Source organism: Zonotrichia albicollis, chromosome 31 (assembly GCF_047830755.1).
Source record: "Zonotrichia albicollis isolate bZonAlb1 chromosome 31, bZonAlb1.hap1, whole genome shotgun sequence".
NCBI classification, from domain to species: Eukaryota; Metazoa; Chordata; class Aves; order Passeriformes; family Passerellidae; genus Zonotrichia; species Zonotrichia albicollis.
The window spans coordinates 5,746,468-5,767,743 of NC_133849.1; the positions used below are offsets into that span (position 1 = coordinate 5,746,468).

At 48.9% G+C, this 21,276-nt stretch overlaps 3 protein-coding genes across 3 annotated transcripts in view; 2 read left to right on the plus strand and 1 right to left on the minus strand.

The window, feature by feature from the left end:
* Positions 1 to 6,362, plus strand: part of WDR46 (WD repeat domain 46) — a 47,817-nt gene extending 41,455 nt beyond the window's left edge. Inside the window, 2 exon segments of the mRNA XM_074529812.1 lie at positions 4,433 to 4,534; positions 6,260 to 6,362. Of these exon segments, the coding sequence (XP_074385913.1) occupies positions 4,433 to 4,440 (8 nt within the window). The 3' untranslated portion in view covers positions 4,441 to 4,534; positions 6,260 to 6,362.
* A 4,969-nt stretch (positions 6,363 to 11,331) lies between these two features.
* Positions 11,332 to 12,861, minus strand: B3GALT4 (beta-1,3-galactosyltransferase 4). Its single transcript, XM_074529813.1, has 2 exons — positions 12,757 to 12,861; positions 11,332 to 12,213 (listed from the first exon to the last, which is right to left on the minus strand). Exons 1-2 carry the CDS (start codon positions 12,859 to 12,861, stop codon positions 11,332 to 11,334), a joined length of 987 nt encoding a protein of 328 aa, XP_074385914.1.
* Positions 12,862 to 13,098: 237 nt separating this feature from the next.
* Positions 13,099 to 19,104, plus strand: PFDN6 (prefoldin subunit 6). The gene is made up of 5 exons (XM_074529834.1): positions 13,099 to 13,187; positions 13,606 to 13,679; positions 14,825 to 14,895; positions 16,794 to 16,918; positions 17,922 to 19,104. Exons 2-5 carry the CDS (start codon positions 13,616 to 13,618, stop codon positions 18,019 to 18,021), a joined length of 360 nt encoding a protein of 119 aa, XP_074385935.1. The 5' UTR covers positions 13,099 to 13,187; positions 13,606 to 13,615; the 3' UTR covers positions 18,022 to 19,104.
* Positions 19,105 to 21,276: the final 2,172 nt, after the last annotated feature.

The window sequence follows — 21,276 nt, forward strand, 5'->3', positions numbered from 1 at the left end:
TCACCCCAAAATCAGCTCCAAATCCACACTTTGCACCCCAAAATCCACCCCAAAATCAGCCCAAAATTACCCCAAAATTGTCCCAAAATCAGCCCAAAATCCACCCCAAAGTTACTGTAAAATCACCCCAAAATCAGCTCCAAATCCATGCTTTGCACCCCAAAATCACCTCAAAATTACCCCAAAATTATCCTAAAATCACCCCCAAATCCACCCCAAAATTACCCAAAATTTCACTCCAAATCACCCTAATTTCACCCCAAAATCCACACTTTGCACCCCAAAATCCACTCCAAAATCCACACTTTGGACCCCAAAATCAGCCCTAAAATCACCCCAAAATTACCCCAAAAATTACCCTAAAATCAGCCCCAAATCCACCCCAAAATCAGCCCAAAATTACCCCAAAATTATCCTAAAATCACCCCCAAAATTATCCTAAAATCACCCCAAAATCAGCCCCAAATCCACCCCAAAGTCAGCACAAAATTACCCCAAAATCAGCTCCAAATCCACCCCAAAATCAGCCCTAAATTACCCCCAAATCAGCCCAAAATTACCCCAAAATCAGCCCCAAATCCACCCCAAAATCACCCCAAAATTACCCCAAAATCAGCTCCAAATCCACACATTGCACCCCAAAATCAGCCCCAAATCAGCCCCAAATCCACCCCAAAATCAGCCCAAAATTACCCCAAAATTATCCTAAAATCACCCCCATAATTATCCTAAAATCACCAAAATCAGCCTAAAATCCACCCTAAAATCAGCACAAAATCACCCCAAAATCCTCCCCAAAATTACTCTAAAATCACCCCAAAATGAGCTCCAAATCCACACATTGCACCCCAAAATCAGCCCCAAATCAGCCCCAAATCTGCCCTAAAATCACCCCAAAATTACTCTAAAATCAGCCCATAATTTCCCTAAAATCACCCCAAAATCAGCCCAAAATCCACCCTGAAATTACCCCAAAATTACCCCAAAATTATCCTAAAATCAGCCCAAAATCAGCCCCAAATCAGCCAAAATTACCCCAAAATTATCCTAAAATCACCCCCAAAATTATCCTAAAATCACCCCCATAACTATCCTAAAATCAGCCCAAAAATAACCCCAAATTTACCCGAAAATCAGCCCAAATTCCACCCCAAAATTACCCTAAAGTCACCCCCATAATTACCCTAAAATCACCCCAAAATCCAGCCCAAAATTACCCTAAAATCACCCCAAATCCACCCCGAAATTACCCTATAATCATCCCAAAATCACCCCCAAAATTACCCTATAATCACCCCAAAATTACCCTATAATCACCCCAAAATCAGCCCAAAACAGCCCCAAATCCATCCCAAAATTACCCCAAAATTATCCTAATATCACCCCCATAATTATCCTAAAATGACCCCAAAATCAGCCTTAAATCCACAACTTGCATCCCAAAATCAGCCCCAAAACCACCCTTAAACTACCCCAAAATTACCCCAAAATCACCCTAAAATCAGCCCAAAATCCACCCCAAAATTACCTAAAATCAGCCCAAAATCACCCCCCAAATCAGCCCAAAATTACCCCAAAATTATCCTAAAATCATCCCCATAATTATCCTAAAATCACCCTAAAATCAGCCCTAAATCCACAACTTGCATCCCAAATTCCACCCTAAAATCAGCACAAAATCACCCCAAAATTCACCCCAAAATCCTCCCCAAAATTATCCTAAAATCAGCCCAAAATCAGCCCCAAATCAGCCCAAAATTACCCCAAAATTATCCTAAAATCACCCCCATAATTACCCTAAAATCACCCTAAAATCAGCCCCAAATCCACACTTTGCACCCCAAAATCAGCCCCAAAACCACCCTAAAATCAGCCCAAAATTACTCTAAAATCACCCCAAAATCAGCTCCAAATCCACAACTTGCATCCCAAAATCCACCCTAAAATCAGCACAAAATCACCCCAAAATTACCCCAAAATTATCCTAAAATCACCCCCAAAATTATCCTAAAATCACCCCAAAATCAGCCCAAAACAGCCCCAAATCCATCCTGAAATTACCCCAAAATTATCCTAATATCACCCCCAAAATTATCCTAAAATGACCCCAAAATCAACCTTAAATCCACACTTTGCACCCCAAAATCAGCCCACCAAAACCACCCTAAAATCAGCCAAAAATTACCCCAAATTTCACCCCAAAATCAGCCCAAAATTACTCTAAAATCACCCCCAAAATCAGCCCCAAATCCACACCTTGCACCCCAAAATCCACCTTAAAATCAGCACAAAATCACCCCAAATCTGCCCTAAAATCACCCCAAAATTACTCTAAAATCAGCCCATAGTTTCCCTAAAATCACCCCAAAATCAGCCCAAAATCCAGCCTGAAATTACCCCAAAATTACCCCAAAATTATCCTAAAATCACCCCCATAATTATCCTAAAATCACCCCAAAATCAGCCCCAAATCCACATCAAAATCACCCCAAAGTTACCCTCAAAATTACCCTAAAACCACTCAAAATTTCCTCCCAAAATTTCACCCCAAAATTACCCTAAAATCACCCCAAAATCACCCCTAATTTCACCCCAAAATTACCTAAAATTGTCCCAAAATCCACCCTAAAATCAGCCCAAATTTCACCCCAAAATCACCCAAAATTTCACCGCAAATTTTACCCCAAAATCCCCTGCCGAATGTCACCCCAAATTTCACCCCAAAGTAACCCAAAATTTCCTCCCAAAATTATCCCAAATTTCACCCCAAAATCTACCCCAAAATTACCCTGAAAATCACCCCAAAATTTCACCCCAAACTTCACACCAAAATCAGCTCAATTTCACCTAGAAATTACCCCAAAATCCACCCCAAAATTACCCTAGAATCACCCCAAAATCAGCCCAAATTTCATCCCAAAATCCTGGAATTTCACCCCAAAATCACCTCTAATTTTCACCACAAAGTTACCCCAAATTCCACACATTTCACCCCAAACTCAGCCCAAAATTTCAACCCCAAATCACCCAAAATTTCCTCCCATTTTTCCCCATTTCTCCCCAATTTTCCCCCATTTTCCCTCTATTTCCCCCCCCCCAAAATCCCCATTTTCCCCCATTTTCGTTTCCCACACCCGAAATCCCCATTTTCCCCCAAAATCCCCATTTTCCCCCATTTTTCCCCAAACCCCCATTTTTCCTTTATTTTCTATTTCCCCCCATTTTTCCCCATTTTCCCCCATTTCCCACCCCCACAATCCCCATTTCTCCCCAAATCCGCCCTCCAAAATCCCCATTTTCCCCATTTTCCCCCCAAAATCCCAAATTTTCCCCAATTTTTCCCAATTATTTCTCCCAATTTTTACCAATTATTTTTCCCAATTTCTCCCAATTATTTCTCCCAATTTTCTCCAATTTCTCCTAATTTCTCCCAATTTCTCCCAATTATTTCTCCCAATTTTTCCCAATTATTTCTCCCAATTCTCCCAATTATTTCTCCCAATTATTTCTCCCAATTTTCTCCAATTTCTCCTAATTTCTCCCAATTTCTCCCAATTATTTCTCCCCAATTTCTCCCAATTCTCCCAATTTTTCGCAATTATGTCTCCCAATTTTTCCCAATTATTTCTCCCAATTTCTCCCAATTATTTTTCCCAATTTCTCCCAATTATTTCTCCCAATTTTCTCCAATTTCTCCTAATTTCTCTCAATTTTTCGCAATTATTTCTCCCAATTTTTCCCAAATTTTCCCCAATTTTTCCCAATTATTTCTCCCAAATTTTCCCAATTATTTCTCCCTATTTCTCCCAATTATTTTTCTCAATTTCTCCCAATTATTTCTCCCAATTTTTCCCAATTATTTTTCCCAATTTCTCCCACTTATTTCTCCCAATTATTTTTCCCAATTATTTCTCCCAATTATTTCTCCCAATTTTTCCCAATTATTTCTCCCAATTTCTCCCAATTATTTTTCCCAATTATGTCTCCCAATTTTTCCCAAATTTTCCCCAATTTCTCCCAATTATTTTTCCCAATTTTCTCCCAATTATTTCTCCCAATTTTCTCCAATTTCTCCTAATTTCTCCCAATTTCTCCCAATTATTTCTCCCAATTTCTCCCAATTTTTCACAATTATGTCTCCCAATTTTTCCCAAATTTTCCCAATTTTTCTCAATTATTTCTCCCAATTTTTCCCAATTTCTCCTAATTTTCCCCCAATTTTTCTCAAATTTTCCCCAATTTTTCCCAATTATTTCTCCCAATTTCTCCCAATTTTTCGCAATTATGTCTCCCAATTTCTCCCAATTTTTCCCAATTATTTCTCCAATTTTTCCCAATTATTTCTCCCAATTTCTCCCAAATTTTCCCCAATTTTTCCTAATTATTTCTTCCAATTTCTCCCAAATTTTCCCCAATTTTTCCCATTTTCCAGGGTTTTGACCCCAATTCCAAGCCCAAGTTCCGGCCCCGGAAGCGCCACAAGGGGAGGGACCCCGAGCACCGGCGGCGGCAGCGGCGCCACGAGGAGATCAGGGTGGGTTTGGGCAAAATCACAACATTTTGGGCAAATTTTGTGGGAATTTATTGGGGTTTTTATTGGGAGCTTTGGGGATTTTTTCAGAATTTTTTTCGGAATTTTTTTCGGATTTTTTGGGGATTTTTATTGGATTTTTTTGGAGTTTTAATGGGATTTTTATTGGATTTTTTGGGATTTTTGTTGGATTTTTTGGGATTTTTTGGGATTTTCATTGGATTTTTTTTGGAGATTTTTTGGATTTTTGTTGGATTTTTTTGGATTTTCATTGAATTTTTTTGAGATTTTTTGGTGTTTTTATTGGATTTTTGGGGATTTTTATTGGATTTTTTGGGGATTTTTTGGGATTTTATTGGATTTTTTTGGAGATTTTTTGGTGTTTTTACTGGATTTTTTAGTATTTTTATTGCATTTTTTTGGGATTTTTTGGGATTTTCATTGGATTTTTGGGGATTTTTTGGGATTTTTATTGGATTTTTTTGAGATTTAATGGGATTTTTGTTGGATTTTTTTTGGATTTTCATTGATTTTTTTGGAGATTTTTTGGTGTTTTTATTGGATTTTTTGGGATTTTTATTGGATTTTTTTGGGGATTTTTTTGGGATTTTCATTGGATTCTTTTGGGATTTTTTGGGATTTTTATTGGGATTTTTGGGGATCTTTATTGGAATTTTTGGGCATTTTTTGGGATTTTTATTGGATTTTTATTGGATTTTTTGGATTTTCATAGGATTTTTTTAGAAATTTAATGGGATTTTTGTTGGAAGTTTTTGGGATTTTTGGGGGATTTTTTGGGACTTTTATTGGAATTTTAAAGGATTTTTATTGGAATTTTTGGGGATTTTTTGGGATTTCTATTGGATTTTTTGGGTTTTTTATTGGATTTTTATTTGATTTTTATGGGATTTTTGGGGGGATTTTAAAAATTTTTGGGGGATTTTTATTGGAATTTTTGAGATTTTTAAAAATTATTTTTGGGGATATTTATTGGAATTTTAGGGGGATTTTTATTGGAATTTTTGGATTTTTTAAAGAATTTTGGGGGATTTTTATTGGATTTTTTTGGATTTTCACTGGATTTTTTTGGAGATTTTTTGAGATATTCATTGGATTTTTTTGAATTTTCATTGGATTTTTGGGCGTTTTGGGATTTTCATTGGATTTTTTTTGGAGATTTTTAGGATCTTTATGGGATTTTTTGGGATTTTATTGAATTTTGGGGTGATTTTTATTGTGATTATTTGGGATTTTTTAAAAGAAGTTTGGGGGATTTTTACTGGAATTTAGTGGAGATTTTTATTGGAATTTTGGGGATTTTTTAAAAGATTTTTTGGGAATTTATTGGGATTTTGGGGGAGATTTTTATTGGATTATTTTGGGATTTTTTAAAGAATTTTTTGGGATTTTTATTGGAATTTTTGAGATTTTTTTGGGATGTTTTTGGGATTTTTTTAAAGAATTTTTTGGGGATTTTTCTAAAGTATCTTTGGGGATTTTTTTAAGGATTTGTTGCGGATTTTTATTGGGATTTTTGGGATTTTTTAAAAAGAGTTTTTGGGGGATTTTTATTGGAATTTTTGAGATTTTTTAAAGAATTTTTGGAGATTTTTTTTAAAGAATTTTTGGGGGATATTTTGAGAATTTTTTGGGAATTCTGGGTTCTCGTTTTTGGGAAATTCCAGGGATTTTTGGCAGGGATCCAAATTTTCCATTTTTTTTCCCCAGGCCCAGATCCGGCAGAGTTTGGAGCAGAAGGAGAAGGAGAAAAACCAGGAAGAACCCCCCAAAAAAAAAGAGGAAAAAAGAGGGAAAAAACCCCCAAAAATCCGGGAACAAACTGGGAGAAAACCTCCAAAAATCTGCAAAAAAAAGGGAGAAAAGCCCCAAAAAAGAGGAAAAAATTGGGAGAAAATCCCAAAAATCAGTGGAAAAAATTGGAGAAAAAACCCCAAAAAATCAGGAAAAAGGGGAAGGAAACGCCCAAAAAATTGGGAAAAAATTGGGGAAAAAAACCCCAAAAATTGGGCAAAAAAATGGGGAAAAGCCCAAAATGAAGAGGAAGAAGCAGAAGGGGGGTCCTGGCTCCAAACTGGGGGGAAAAGCCCCAAAATTGGGGGGACCCCCCCCAAACAAGGGGGCCCTGGAGCGCTTCAAGAAATAAATTTGGGGGCAGCGAGTTTGGGGGGGCTGCGCTTGGATCTGTCCCCAATTTTGGGGGTCCCCAAAATGTCCCCATCCCCAATTTTGGGGTCCCATTCCCAATTTGGGGGTCTCCAATGTCCTTTCCCCCCAATTTTAGGGTCCTGTCCCAAATTTTGGGGTCCTCTCCCCAATTTTTGGGTGTCCCCAAAATGTCCCGACCCCAATTTTGGGGTCTCCATCCCGATTTTGGGGTCCCCAAATTTGGGGTCCCAAAGTGTCCCCATCTCAAATTTTTGGGGTCCCATCCCAAATTTTGGGGGTCCCCAATGTCCCCTCCCCCCATTTTTGGATCCCCAAAGTGTCCCCATCCCAATTTTGGGGTGTCCCCAAAATGTCCCCATCTCAAATTTTGGGGTCCCATCCTAAATTTTGGGTGTCCCCCAAAATGTCCCCCATCCTAAATTTTGGGGGTCCTCAGAGTGTCCCCCATCCCAGTTTTGGGGTCCCATCCTCAATTTTGGGTGTCCCCCAAAAAGTCCCCATCCCAATTTTGGGGTCCCCAATGTCCCCTCCCCCCATTTTTGGGTCCCCAAAATGTCCCCATCCCAATTTTGGGTGTCCCCAAAGTGACCCCATTCCATTTTTGGTGTCCCCATCCCAATTTTGGGGTGTCCCCAAAATGTCCCCATCACAATTTTGGGGGGCCCCCAGAGTGTCCCCATCCCAATTTTGGGGTCCCCATCCCAATGTCCCCAAAATGTCCCCTTCCCCCCATTTTTGGGGTCCCCTCACCAGTTTTGGGGTCTCAACCCCCAATTTTGGGGTGCCCCCAAAATGTTCCCATCCCAAATTTTGGGGTCCCATCCTAATTTTTGGGTGTCCCCAAAATGTCCCCAATCCCAATTTTGGGGTCCCCCAATGTCCCCCTTCCCCCATTTTTGGGGTCCCCTCACCAGTTTTGGGGTCTCAACCCCAATTTTGGGGTGCCCCCAAAATGTTCCCATCCCAATTTTGGGGATTCCCAAAGTGTCCCAATTCAATTTTTGGGGTCCCCATCCTAATTTTGGGGTCCCATCCTAATTTTTGGGTGTCCCCAAAATGTCCCCATCCCGAATTTTGGGGTCCCATCCTAATTTTTGGGTGTCCTCAAAATGTCCCCATCCCAGTTTTGGGGGTCCCCAAAGTGTCCCCATTCCATTTTTGGGGTCCCCGTCCTAATTTTGGGGGTCCTCAAAATGTCCCCACCCCAGTTTTGGGGGTCCCCAAAGTGTCCCAACCCCAGTTTTGGGGGTCCCCAATGTCCCCTGGCCCCAATTTTAGGGTGTCCCCAGTGTCCCCCTCCCCCCATTTTTGGGTCCCCAAAATATCCCCATCCCAAATTTTGGGGATTCCCAAAGTGTCCCCATTCCATTTTTGGGGTCCCCATCCTAATTTTGGGGTCCCATCCCAATTTTGGGGTGTCCCCAAAATGTCCCCCACCCCAGTTTTGGGTGTCCCCAAAATGTCCCCATCCCAGTTTTGGGGGTCCCCAAAGTGTTCCCATTCCATTTTTGGGGGTCCCATCCTCAATTTTGGGGTCCCCAATGTCCCCCTCCCCCCCATTTTGGTGTCCCCAAATTTGGGGTCCCAAAGTGTCCCCATTGCAATTTTGGGGTCCCATCCCCAATTTTGGGTGTCTCCAATGTCCCCATCCCAGTTTTGGGGTCCTGTCCCCAATTTTGGAGGTCCCCAATGTCCCCATCCCAAATTTTGGGGTCCCATCCTCAATTTTGGGTGTCCCCAAAAAGTCCCCATCCCAATTTTGGGGGTCCCAATGTCTCCACCCCAGTTTTGGGTGTCCCCAAAATGTCCCCCAGCCCGATTTTGGGTGTCCCCAAAGTGACCCCATTGCATTTTTGGTGTCCCCATCCCCATTTTGGGGTGTCCCCGGTGTCCCCTCCCCCAGGCGAGGCCCCCTCAGTGTCACCGGCGCTGGGACTTTATTGGGGTGGCACCGGGGGGACAGCGGTGTCACAGCCGGGTCACACCCGTGTCACTGTGCCAGGTTCAGGTGACATCGGTGTCACACCTGTGTCACACCTGTGTCCCTGTGTCACACCCAGGTGACACTCTTGTGTCCTTGTGTCACATCCAGATCACAGCTGTGTCACTGCCAGGTGACATCGGTGTCACATTGGTGTCCTTGTGTCACATCCAGGTGCCAGCCAGGTGACATCGGTGTCACTGTCCCAGCTCCGTGTGTGACACCCACACAATGTCCATGTCCTTGTGTGACACTCGGGTGACATCCAGGTGACATCGGTGTCACACCCAGGTGGCATCCAGGTGACACTCTTGTGTCCTTGTGTCACATCCAGGTCACACCTGTGTCACTGCCAGGTGACACCCAGGTGACATCGGTGTCACACCCATGTCGTTGTGTCGTATCCAGGTGACATCGGTGTCACATTGATGTCCTTGTAACACATCCAGGTGACATCGGTGTCACACCTGTGTCCTTGTGTCACATCCAGGTGACATCCAGGTGACATCGGTGTCACCATCCCAGCTCTGTGTCTGTGTCACGTCCGTGTCTTTGTGTGACATCCATGTGACAGCTGTGTCACATCCAGGTGACATCCCGGTGACATCGGTGTCACTGTGCCAGCTCCGTGTCCCTGTGTCACACCCAGGTGACATCGGTGTCACTGTGCCAGCTCCATGTCCCTGTGTCACATCCAGGTCACATCCAGGTGACACCCGGCTGTGTCACCGTCCCAGCTCCGTGTCCGTGTGTCACACCTGGGTGACATCCAGGTGACATCGGTGTCACACCTCTGGTCCTTGTGTCACACCTGTGTCGAGCCAGCTCTGTGTCACACCCAGGTGCCATCCAGGTGACAGCCGTGTCCCCAAGCCAGCTCTGTGTCCTTGTGTCACAGCCAGGTGACATCGGTGTCACTGTGCCAGGTCCAGGTGACAACCGTGTCACACCTGTGTCCTTGTGTCACACTCAGGTGACATCGGTGTCACTGTGCCAGCTCTGTGTCACACCCAGGTGCCATCCAGGTGACAGCCATGTCCCCAAGCCAGCTCTGTGTCCCTGTGTCACAGCCAGGTGACATCGGTGTCACTGTGCCAGCTCTGTGTCTCCATGTCACATCTGTGTCACCGTGCCGGCTCCGTGTGTGACACCCAGGTGACATCGGTGTCACTGTGCCAGCTCTGTGTCACACCCAGGTGACAGCCGTGTCCCCAAGCCAGCTCCGTGTCCCTGTGTCACACCCAGGTGACATCGGTGTCACTGTGCCAGGTCTGTGTCTCCGTGTCACACCCGTGTCACCGTGCCAGCTCCGTGTGTGACACCGGGTGACATCGGTGTCAACCTGCCAGGTCCGGTGACATCCAGGTGACAGCCGGGTGACAGCCGTGTCCCCGTGCCAGCTCCATGTCCTTGTGTCACACCCGGGTGACATCAATGTCACCGTGCCAGGTCCGGTGACATCCAGGTGACATCCGATGACGTCAACAATCCGTGACGCCACTCTCAATCCGTGACGTCACAAATCCACGACATCACTCTCAATCGTGACGTCACCCCAGACACTGTCCCAGTTGGGAGAAGGGGTGTTTCCCCAAAGCCATGACGTCACTCCCCATGATGTAATGATGTGACGTCACCCCACATCACTGTCCCCATTGGGGGAATTCCCCAAAGCCATGATGTCACCACTCTGTGACGTCACCACTCTGTGACGTCACCTGCAGCCTCCTGTCCCCACTGGCGGGAGGGTTCTCACACCTGTGACATCACTCCCTTGTGAGGTCACGCCCTGTGACGTCACCTCCACCCACTGTCTCAATTTGGGGGGGAGGTTCCCCAAACCTCTGACATCACTCCCCATGACATCACAACCCTATGAGGAGGTGTTCCCCCACTCGTGATGTCACGCCCCCATGACGTCACCCTTAACCACTGTGTCCTCCCGGGGGGTGAGAGAGGGGAGAAGGAAGTGTCTCATGACATCACATCCCCATGACATCAGCCCCAACCACTCCACCCCCACAGGAGGGGGGGTGTGTTCCCCACTCATGACGTCACTTCCCATGACGTCACTCCCAACTCCAGTCTCCATGGGGAGGGGAGAAGTAGGGGGATTCCCCCTATGACATCACTCCTCATGACGTCACCTCCAATACACCCTCCAGGGAAGGGAGATGGAGGGGGATTCCCCCATCCCATGACATCACTCCCAATGACGTCACTCCCAACTCCAGTCTCCATGGGGAGAGAAAGACAGGGATTCCCCTGTCCCATGACATCACTCCCATGACGCCACCTCCAACACACCCTCCAGGGAAAGGAGAGGGACGGGGATTCCCCTGCTCTCATGACGTCACTCCCTCATGACATCACTCCCAACCACTCTGCCCCCACAGGAGGACAGGAGGGGGATTTCCCCCACTAATGACGTCACCCCGATGACATCAGCCCCCTACTACAACGCCCCCACAGGGGTGAATGGCGGGGGTTCCCCAGTCATGACGTCACTCCCCATGACATCACCCCCCAACTCCAACGCTGAATGGAGGGGATTCCCCACTTCCCATGACGTCACCTCCTATGCACCCTCCCGGGCAGGCAGAAGGAGGGGGATTCCCCCCGTCCCATGACGTCACTCGGGATCCCCCTGCCCCCCTCCCCACAGCCCCTCCCCCAGGGCCATCACGCGGCACCGCAGCAGCCCCAGCAGCGCCCAGAGCCCCCCGCAGTCCCCGGAGAGCCCCGGCAGGCGCCCCCAGACCCCGCGCAGCTCCCGGGGCCGCACCCGGTGCGCGCTCAGCAGCGCCCGGGCCAGGCAGCAGCGCTCGGGCGGGAACCGCGCCGAGCCCCCGAACCGCGCCGAGTGCCGCGCCCAGACCCCCGCCCGCCGCGCCGCGACCCCCACCCACACATCCTCCGGTAACGCCAGCGGGACCCCCGCGCCCGCCCGCAGCACCGCGCCCGCCGCCCGCCGCGACAGCACGTACGCCGTGCCGCTGCAGTAGGGCGGGTATCGCGACAGCGGGTACAGCTCCTCCGCGACATAGTGCCGGCTGCGCGGGTCGCGGTTGGGCGCCACCCGCCAGTGCACGCGGCCCAGGTAGAGGCGGGCGGGCGCGTCGCGCCATGTCGCCAGGTATGTCGCGACAGCGGGCACGTTGACGAAGACGTCGTCGTCGGCTTTGAGCAGGAAGGGCGCGGCCGCGCAGCAGGCGCGGGCCCAGCGCAGCAGCAGCAGCGTCTTGCGGGTCAGGTTGGCGTAGCTGTCGGCGAAGTCGCCCTGCAGGATGTCGCCGTGCTGTCGCGACTCGGCCAGCAGCTCCCGCTGCTCGCGGGGGTCCCCGGGGGTCCCCAGCACGAACACGGTGCGGGCGGGCGGCGCCCCCGAGCCCGCCCAGGGCCCGCCCCAGGTGTCGCGCACGGCGAGGCGGCGCTGCAGGTGCGGGGGCGCGCTGGGCACGAGGATCAGCAGGAACGGGGCGGGGGGCGCGCAGGGGGGCGGCGACAGCAGCACCTGGGGGGGGCGCGGGGACCCCCAAAGGGGAGAGGGGAGATCGGCGGAGCCCCCCGAGAGCAGCGCCAGGCAGGCGGGGGGCGGCGGGGGGGCCCCGGTTACGGCACCGGGACCCCCAATGGCACCCCCGGGACCCCCAATTGCAACCCCGGGACCCCCAATGGCACCCCCGGGACCCCCAACGAGACCCCCGGGACCCCCAATGGCACCCCAGGGACCCCCAATTCCAACCCCCGGACCCCCAGTTTCACCCCAGGGACCCCCAATGAGACCCCCAGGACCCCCACTCGTGATCTTCGAGCTCCCATTGAGGACCCCTGACCCCCATTTCCCGCCGCCCACGCTCTCATTGAGGACCCCCGCGCCTTCCCCATTCAAAAACCCCGCGCCCCAATTCACAAACCCCGCCCCGTTCCCACGCCCCCCATTCACAAACCCCGCCCCGTTCCCACGCCCTCCATTCACAAACCCCGCCCCGCTCCCACGCCCCCCATTCACAACCCCACCGCCCCAATTCCCATCCCCCTCGCCCCCCACGCCCACCCCCCACTCGTCCCCATCCCCCCGCTCCCCCCAGGCCGCCATGGCCGCCGCCAGCAGCTCCTCGGCCCGGCCGCTGCCCAGCAGCGCCAGCACCGCCACCGCCATCGCCGCCAGCGCCGCCTTCGCCGCCCTCCGCCGCCATCGCCGCCGCCTCGGGCCCATCTCGGAGCCCTCCCCGCCTTTCTCTCACCTCCGGCGGCCCCAAAAACCCCAAAATTCTCCCCAAAATCCCCCCCGGTGGAAGGGGGGGGGGGGCAGCGCAGGCCGCGGCCGAGGCGCCGCGAGGGGGCGTGGCCTGCGCTGAGGGGTGATGTCCATATATGGAGGAAATGGGCGTGGTTTAGCGTCAGGGGCGTGGTTTCCGGGTGTGTGGCGCATGCGCAGAGCGGAGTAGGCGTGGCCTGAAGCGTTGGAGCAGCGCGGAGCGGAGGGTGAGAAACTGTGGGGGGAGGGAGGGGAAATTTGGGGGATTTTGGGGCATTTTGGGGGATTTTGGGGGCATTTGAAGGTTTGGGGTCTGGCAGGGAAATTCGGGAGGGTCCTGGAAGTGTTTGGAGAGAGCAGGAGGAGATTTGGGGGTTCTGGAGGGAATTTGGGGGTCCTGGGAGGGGTTTGGGGGTCCTGGGGGGGATTTGGGGGTCCTGGGGAGAATTTTTGGGGTCCCGAGAGGATTTTTGGGGGTCCCGAGTGGATTTTGGGTGGTTCTGGGGGGTTTGGAGGGGCGTGGGTTGGATTTTTAGGGGTGACGATTTTTGGAATTTTTTTGGGGCGATTTCTGAGGGCTCCGGGGGGATTTGGGGGTTCGGGGGGGTCACCCCAAAATTCCCAAAATTCTGCCCCAAAACAAAGCGCCCCCCCCATGGCGGAGCCGCTGCAGAAGAAGCTCCAGGGGGAGCTGGAGAAATATCAGCAGTTACAGAAAGGTGAGACCCCCAAAAAACACAAAACTTCCCCTAAAAAATCCCCCCTGGAACCCCAAAATTCCCTCTGGAACCCCAAAATCCCTCAAAGTCCTCCTGGGACCCCCAAAAATCCTCCAGACCCTCCAAAATTCCTCCAAAAATCTCCTGGGACCCCCAAAAATCCTCCAAAACCCCCAAAATTTCCTTGGACCCCCAAAAGTCCTCCAAAACCACCAAAATCCCCCCTCAAATCCCCTTTGGAACCCCAATGTCCCCTCAAGACCCCCCAAAAATCCTCCAGACCGCCCCAAAATTCCCCCAAAAATCTCCTGGGACCCCCAAAAATTCTCCAAAACCCCCAAAACCCCCCCTTAAATCCCCTTTGGAACCCCAAAATCCTCTCAAGACCCCCCAAAATTCCCCCAAAAATCTCCAGGGACCCCCCAAGACCTCCCCAAAAATCTCCAGGGACCCCCAAAAATCCTTCACAACCCTCCAAAATTCCCCCAAAAATCTCCAGGGATCCCCAAACCCTCCCCGAAAGTCTCCTGGGACCCCCAAAAATCCTTGAGACCCCCTAAAATTCCCCTTCAAAATTCTCCTGGGACCCCCAGAAACTTCCTGGGACCCCCAAAAATCCTTCAGAACCCCCAAAAATCCCCTCTCAAAACCCCCTGGAACCCCCAAACCCTCCCCAAAAGTCTCCTGGGACCCCCAAAAATCCTCCAGACCTCCTTTAAGACCCCCAAAAATCTCCTGGGACCCCCAAACCCTCCCCAGAAATCTCCTGGGACCCCCCAAAATTCTCCAAAGCCCCCAAAATCCCCCCTCAAATCCCCTTTGGACCCCCAGAATCCCCTCTAGACCCCCCAAAATTCCCCCAAAAATCTCCAGGGACCCCCAAAAATCCCCCAAACCCCCCAAATCCCCCCTCAGAACCCCCTGGGACCCCCCAAAATCCTTCAGACCCCCCAGAATTCCCCCAAAAATCTCCAGGGACCCCCAAAAATCCTCCAAAACCCCCAAAATCCCCCCTCAAAATCCCCTGGGACCCCCAAACCCCTCCCCTAAAACCCCTCTGGGTCCCCCCATTATTTTTTGGGGGGGGGTCCCTGGGCTGTTTTGGGCCCCCCCCATCCGCGGTTTTGGGGTCCCCCCTTTGCCAGAGCTGGGCCGGGCGGTGGCGGCGCGGCAGAAATTGGAGACGCAGCTGACGGAGAACAACATCGTGCAGGAGGTGGGTGGGGGGCGCGGAATCGCCCCCAAAATCACCTGAAAATGACCCAAAAACTGCCCCAGAAATGTCCCAAAACTGCCCCAGAAATAACCCAAAAACTGCCCCAAAAATAACCCAGACACTGCCCCAAAAAATTCCCCAAAAACGCTCCAAAAATAACCTGAAAATAACCCAAAACTGCCCCAGAAAATGCCCCCAAAATAACCTAAAAATAAGCTAAAACTGCCCCAAAAATAACCAAAAAATGTCCCAAAAATGCCCCAGAAATAACCCAAACACTGCCCCAAAAATAACCCAGACACTGCCCCAAAAAATTCCCCAAAAACGCTCCAAAAATAACCTGAAAATAACCTAAAACTGCCCCAGAAAATGCCCCCAAAATAACCTGAAAATAACCCAAAACTGCCCCAGAAATAACCTAAAACTGCCTCAGAAAATGCCCCCAAAATCACCTGAAAATGACCTAAAACTGCCCCAGAAATAACCTAAAAATAAATAAATATAATAAATAAATAAAATAAAATTGCCCCAGAAAATGCCCCAAAAATGACCCAAAAATAACCTAAGAATAACCTAAAAATGACCTAAAACTGCCCCAGAAAATGCCCCCAAAATAACCTGAAAATAACCCAAAACTGCCCCAGAAATAACCCAAAACTGCCCCAGAAAATGCCCCAAAACTGCCCCAGAAAATGCCCCAAAAATAACCTAAAAATAACCTAAAACTGCCCTGAAGATAACCTAAAAATAAGTTAAAACTGCCCCAGACAATGCCTCAAAAATGCCCCAAAAATGACCCAAAAATAACCTAAAAATAACCCAAAACTGCCCCGAAAATAATCTAAGAGTAAGCTAAAACTGCCCCAGAAAATGCCTCAAAAATGCCTCAAAAATGCCCCCAAAAATGCCACAAAACCCAAAAAATCCCCCCAAAATAACCCAAAACTGCCCCAAAAATAATCCAAAACTGGCTCAGAAAATGCCCCCAAAATAACCTAAAAATAACCCAAAAACTGCCCCAAAAATAACCTAAAAATAACCCAAAACTGCCTCGGAAATTGCCCCAAAAATGACCCAAAAATGCCCCAAACATAACCCAAAACTGCCCTGAAAATAACCCAAAAATAACCTAAAAATAACCCAAAACTACCCCAGAAAATGCCCCTAAAATAACCCAAAACTGCCCCAAAAATAACCCAAAACTGCCCCAGAAAATGCCCCCAAAATAACCTAAAACTAACCTAAAACTGCCCCAAAAAATAGCCTAAAAATAAGATAAAATTGCCCCAGAAAATGCCTCAAAAATGCCCCAAAAATAGCCTAAAAATGCCCCCAAAATAACCCAAAACCTGCCCCAAAAATAACTAAAAAATGTCCCAAAAATAACCCAAAACTGGCCCAGAAAATAACCCAAAATTGCCCCTAAAAGTAACCTAAAAATAACCTAAAACTGCCCAATAAAAGTCCCAAAAATAACCCAAAACCTGCCCCATAAATGCCCCCAAAATAACCCAAAACTGCCCCAAAAATAACCTAAAACTGGCCCAGAAAATGCCCCAAAAATGCCCCAAGACTGCCCCAAAAATAGCCAAAAAATGACCCAAAAATAGCCAAAAAATTACCCAAAAACTGCCCAAAAAGAACCCAAAACTGCCTTGAAAATAACCCCAAAATCCCCATTTTTTCCCCCAAAAAATCCCCATTTCCACCTCATTTTGCCCCCCCAAAAATCCCCATTTTTTTTTCCCCAAAACTCTCACTTTTCGCCCAAAAAAAATCCCATTTTTCCCCAAAAAATTCCCAATTTTTTTTGCCTGAATTCCCCTTTTTTTCCCACCCAAAAAACCCCAAAATTTCTCCTTTTTACCAAAATTTGGATTTTTCTCCCCAATTTTCAGGAGCTGAATTTGCTGGACGACTCCACCACCATTTTTAAACTTTTGGGCCCCGTTTTGGTCAAGCAGGACCTGGAGGAGGCCAAAAACACCGTGGGGAAACGGCTGGAGTACATCAGCGGGGAAATGTGGGTCTGGTTTGGGGGGAAAAACGGGGATTTTGGGCAAAAATGGGGAAAAATGGAAAAAAAATGGGAAAAAATGGGGAAAAAATGGGAAAAAAAAGGGTAAAATGGGAAAAAAATGGAGAAAAACGGGAGGAAAAATGAAGGGAAAAATGGGGAAAATGGCTGGAGTACATCAGCGGGGAAATGTGGGTTTGGTTTGGGGGGAAAAACGGGGATTTTGGGCAAAAATGGGGAAAAAATGGGAAAAATGGAAAAAAAATTGGTAAAAATGAGAAAAAAAAGGGTAAAATGGGAAAAAAAGAAGGAAAAATGGGGGGAAAAATCAAGGGAAAAATGGGGAAAATGGCTGGAGTACATCAGTGGGGAAATGTGGGTTCGGTTTGGGGGGAAAAACGGGGATTTTGGGCAAAAATGGGGAAAAAGTGGGAAAAAATTGGGAAAAAATGGGGAAAAAATGGGAAAAAATGGGAGGAAATGGAGAAAAATGGGAGGAAAAATCAAGGGAAAAATGGGGAAAACGGCTGGAGCACATTAGCGGGGAAATGTGGGTTCGGTTTGGGGTAAAAAATGGGGATTTTGGGCAAAAATGGGAAAAAGTGAAAAAAAATTGGGAAAAAATGGGGAAAAAATGGGAAAAAAATGGGAGGAAATGGAGAAAAATGGGAGGAAAAATGAAGGGAAAATGGGGAAAACGGCTGGAGTAAATCAGTGGGGAAATGTGGGTCTGGTTTGGGGTGAAAAATGGGGATTTTGGGCAAAAATTGAGAAAAATGGGGAAAAATTGGGAAAAATGGGGAGAAAATGGAAAAATTTGAAGAAAGAAAGGGAAAAATTGGGGGAAAATGGGGAAAAATGAGGGGAGAATGACTGGAGTTTTTCCCAAAAAAAATCCCCATTTTTGCCCAAAATCCCCATTTTTTTCCCCACAAAATCCCTATTTTTCCCCCGAAATTCCCATTTTTGCCCAAAATCCCCGTTTTTCACCCCGTTTTTCCCCATTCAGGAAGCGCTACGAGCAGCAGATGCAGGAGCTGGAGCGGCGCTCGGAGCAGCAGCGCGAGCTCCTGGGGCGCCTCCAGCAGGAGCTCCAGGCCAAGCCCTGACACCCCCAAAATTTTGGGGACCCCCCAAAAAAAATTTGGGGACCCCTCCTCAAAATTTTGTAACCCCCTCTCCAAAAAATCCCAATTAAATTCCACAAAAATGACCCAAAATCGGAATTTTTTGTGTTATATTCACGTTCAGTTCCCAAATTTGGGGTGTCCAGAGCACCCCAAAAATTTGGGGACCCCCCCCAAAAAAATTTGGGGACTCCCCCCCAAAATTTTGTAACCCCCCCTCCAAAAAATCCCAATTAAATTCCACAAAAATGCCCCAAAATCGGAATTTTTTGTGTTATATTCACGTTCAGTTCCCAAGTTTGGGGTGTCCAGAGCACCCCAAAAATTTGGGGACCCCCCCCAAAAAAAATTTGGGACCCGCCCAACATTTTGTACCCCTATCCAAAAAATCCCAATTAAATTCCACAAAAGTGCCCCAAAATCGGAATTTTCGTGTTATATTGACGTTCAGTTCCCAAATTTCGGGGTAATTTGGGGGGTCCAGAGCACCCCAAAAATTTGGGGACCCCCTCCCAAAATTTTGTGCCCCCCAGACGCCAAAAATCCCGATTAAATTCCACAAAAATGCCCCAAAATCAGAATTTTCGTGTTGTATTCACGTTCAGTTCCCAAATTTCGGGGTAATTTTGGGGGTCCAGAGCACCCCAAAAATTTGGGGACCCCCCCCCAAATTTTGTACCCCCCCCCCAGACCCCAAAAATCCCAATTAAATTCCACAAAAATGCCCCAAAATCGGAATTTTTGTGTTATATTGACATTAAGATGCCAAATTTTGGGGGTCCTGAGCACCCCGAAAATTTTTGGGGACCCCCCCCAAAAAAAATTTGGGGACCCCCCCCCAAAATTTTGTACCCCCCCCTCCAAAAAATCCCAATAAAATTCCACAAAAATGCCCCAAAATCCGAATTTTTTGTGTTATATTCACGTTCAGTTCCCAAATTTGGGGTGTCCAGAGCACCCCAAAAATTTGGGGACCCCCCCCCAAAAAATTGGGGACCCCCCAGAATTTTGTACCCCCCCCCAGTCCAAAAAGTCCCAATAAAATTCCACAAAAATGCCCCAAAATCGGAATTTTTGTGTTATATTGACGTTCAGCTCCCAAATTTTAGGGTAATTTGGGGGGTCCAGAGCACCCCAAAAATTTGGGGACCCCCCCCAAAATTTTGTACCCCCCCATACCCCAAAAATCCCAATTAAATTCCACAAAAATGCCCCAAAATCAGAATTTTTGTGTTGTATTCACGTTCAGTTCCCAAATTTTGGGGTAATTTGGGGGGTTAAGAGCACCCCAAAAATTTGAGGACCCCCAAAAAAAATTTGGGGACCCCCCCGACACCCCCAGACCACAAAAATCCCGCAGGATTTGGGTCCAAATCCCCCAAAATTTGGGAATTTTAAACGCAAGGGGCGTGGCCACAGGCTTGGGGGCGGAGCCAATTGCCTTAAATGGAAAATGGGGCGTGGCCAAACCCCCTACATGGAAATTTGGGGTGGGGGCGTGGCCGAGGCGGCTGAGGGGAATTTTGGGGTCTGAGATTGAGGCCAGAGCGCCTCAAGGGAATTTTGGGGTGATTTGAGGCGATTTTGGGTCGATTTGGTGTGGGGGCGTGGCCAGCGCCCCTGAGAGGGGAAATTTGAGGGTTTGACCCCAAAATTTTGGGGCCTCTGAGGGGAATTTTGGAGTTCGGAGGGCGGCCGAAGCCCCTGAGTGGAATTTTGAGGCGGTTATGGGGCAATTTGCGTCGATTTGGAGTGGGGGCGTGGCCAGAGCTCTGTGGGCGTGGCCAGCGCCCCTGAGGGGGAAATTTGGGGGGATTCTTGAGGGTTTGACCCCAAAATTTTGGGGTGTCTGAGGGGAATTTTGGGGTTTGGGGCGCGGCCGGAGTCCTTGAGGGGAATTTTGGGGCTATTTGGGTCGATTTGGAGTGGGGGCGTGGCCAGAGCTCTGTGGGCGTGTGCAGCGCCCCTGAGGGGGGAATTTGGGGCGATTCCTGAGGGTTTGACCCCAAAATTTTGGGGTGTCTGAGAGGAATTTTGGGGTTCCGGGCGCTGCCGGTGCGCGTGAGGGGAATTTTGGGGCGGTTTTGCCTCATTTTGGGTCGATTTGGAGTGGGGGCGTGGCCAGAGCTCTGTGGGCGTGGCCAGCGCCCCTGAGGGGGGAATTTGGGGGGAAATTTGGGGGGAAATTTGAGGGTTTGACCCCAAAATTTTGGGGTGTCTGAGGGGAATTTTGGGGTTTGGGGCGCGGTCGAAGCCCCTGAGGGGAATTTTGGGGCGATTTTGGGGCAATTTGGGTAGATTTGGAGTGGGGGCGTGGCCAGAGCTGTGTGGGCGTGTTCAGCGCCCCTGAGGGGGGAATTGGGCGATTTTTGAGGGTTTGAACCCCTATTTTTGGGGTGCCCGAGGGGAATTTTAGGGTTCGGAGCGCGGCCGAAGCCCCTGAGGGGAATTTTGGGGCGGTTTTGGGGCATTTTAGGTCGATTTGGAGTGGGGGCGTGGCCAGAGTTTCGTGGGCGTGGTCAGCGCCCCTGAGGGGGGAATTTGGGGCGATTTTTGAGGGTTTGACCCCGAAATTTTGGGGTGTCTGAGGGGAATTTTGGGGTTCGGAGCGCGGCCGGAGCTCCTGAGGGGAATTTTGGGGCGATTTTGGGGGATTTTGAGTCGATTTGGAGTGGGGGCGTGGCCAGAGTTTCGTGGGCGCGTTCAGCGCCCCTGAGGGGAAATTTTGGGGGATTTTTGAGGGTTTGACCCCGAAATTTTGGGGTGTCTGAGGGGAATTTTGGGGTTCGGAGCGCGGCCGAAGCCCCTGAGGGGAATTTTGGGGGAATTTTGGGGCGATTTTGGGGCAATTTGGGTCGATTTTGGGTGGGGGCGTAACCAGAATCCCGTGGGCGTGGTCAGCGCCCCTGAGGGGGAAATTTGGGGTTTCTTTGAGGTTTTGACCCCGAATTTTTGGGGTGTCTGAGGGGAATTTTGGGGTTCGGAGCGCGGCCGAAGCCCCTGAGGGGAATTTTGGGGTGGTTTTGGGGCATTTTGGGTCGATTTGGAGTGGGGGCGTGGCCAGAGTTTCGTGGGCGTGGCCAGCGCAACTGAGGGGGAAATTTGGGGTTTCTTTGAGGGTTTGACCCCAAGATTTTGGGGTGCCTGAGGGGAATTTTGGGGTTTGGGGCGTGGCCGAAGCCCCTGAGGGGAATTTTGGGGCGGTTTTGGCTCATTTTGGGTCGATTTGGGGCAGTG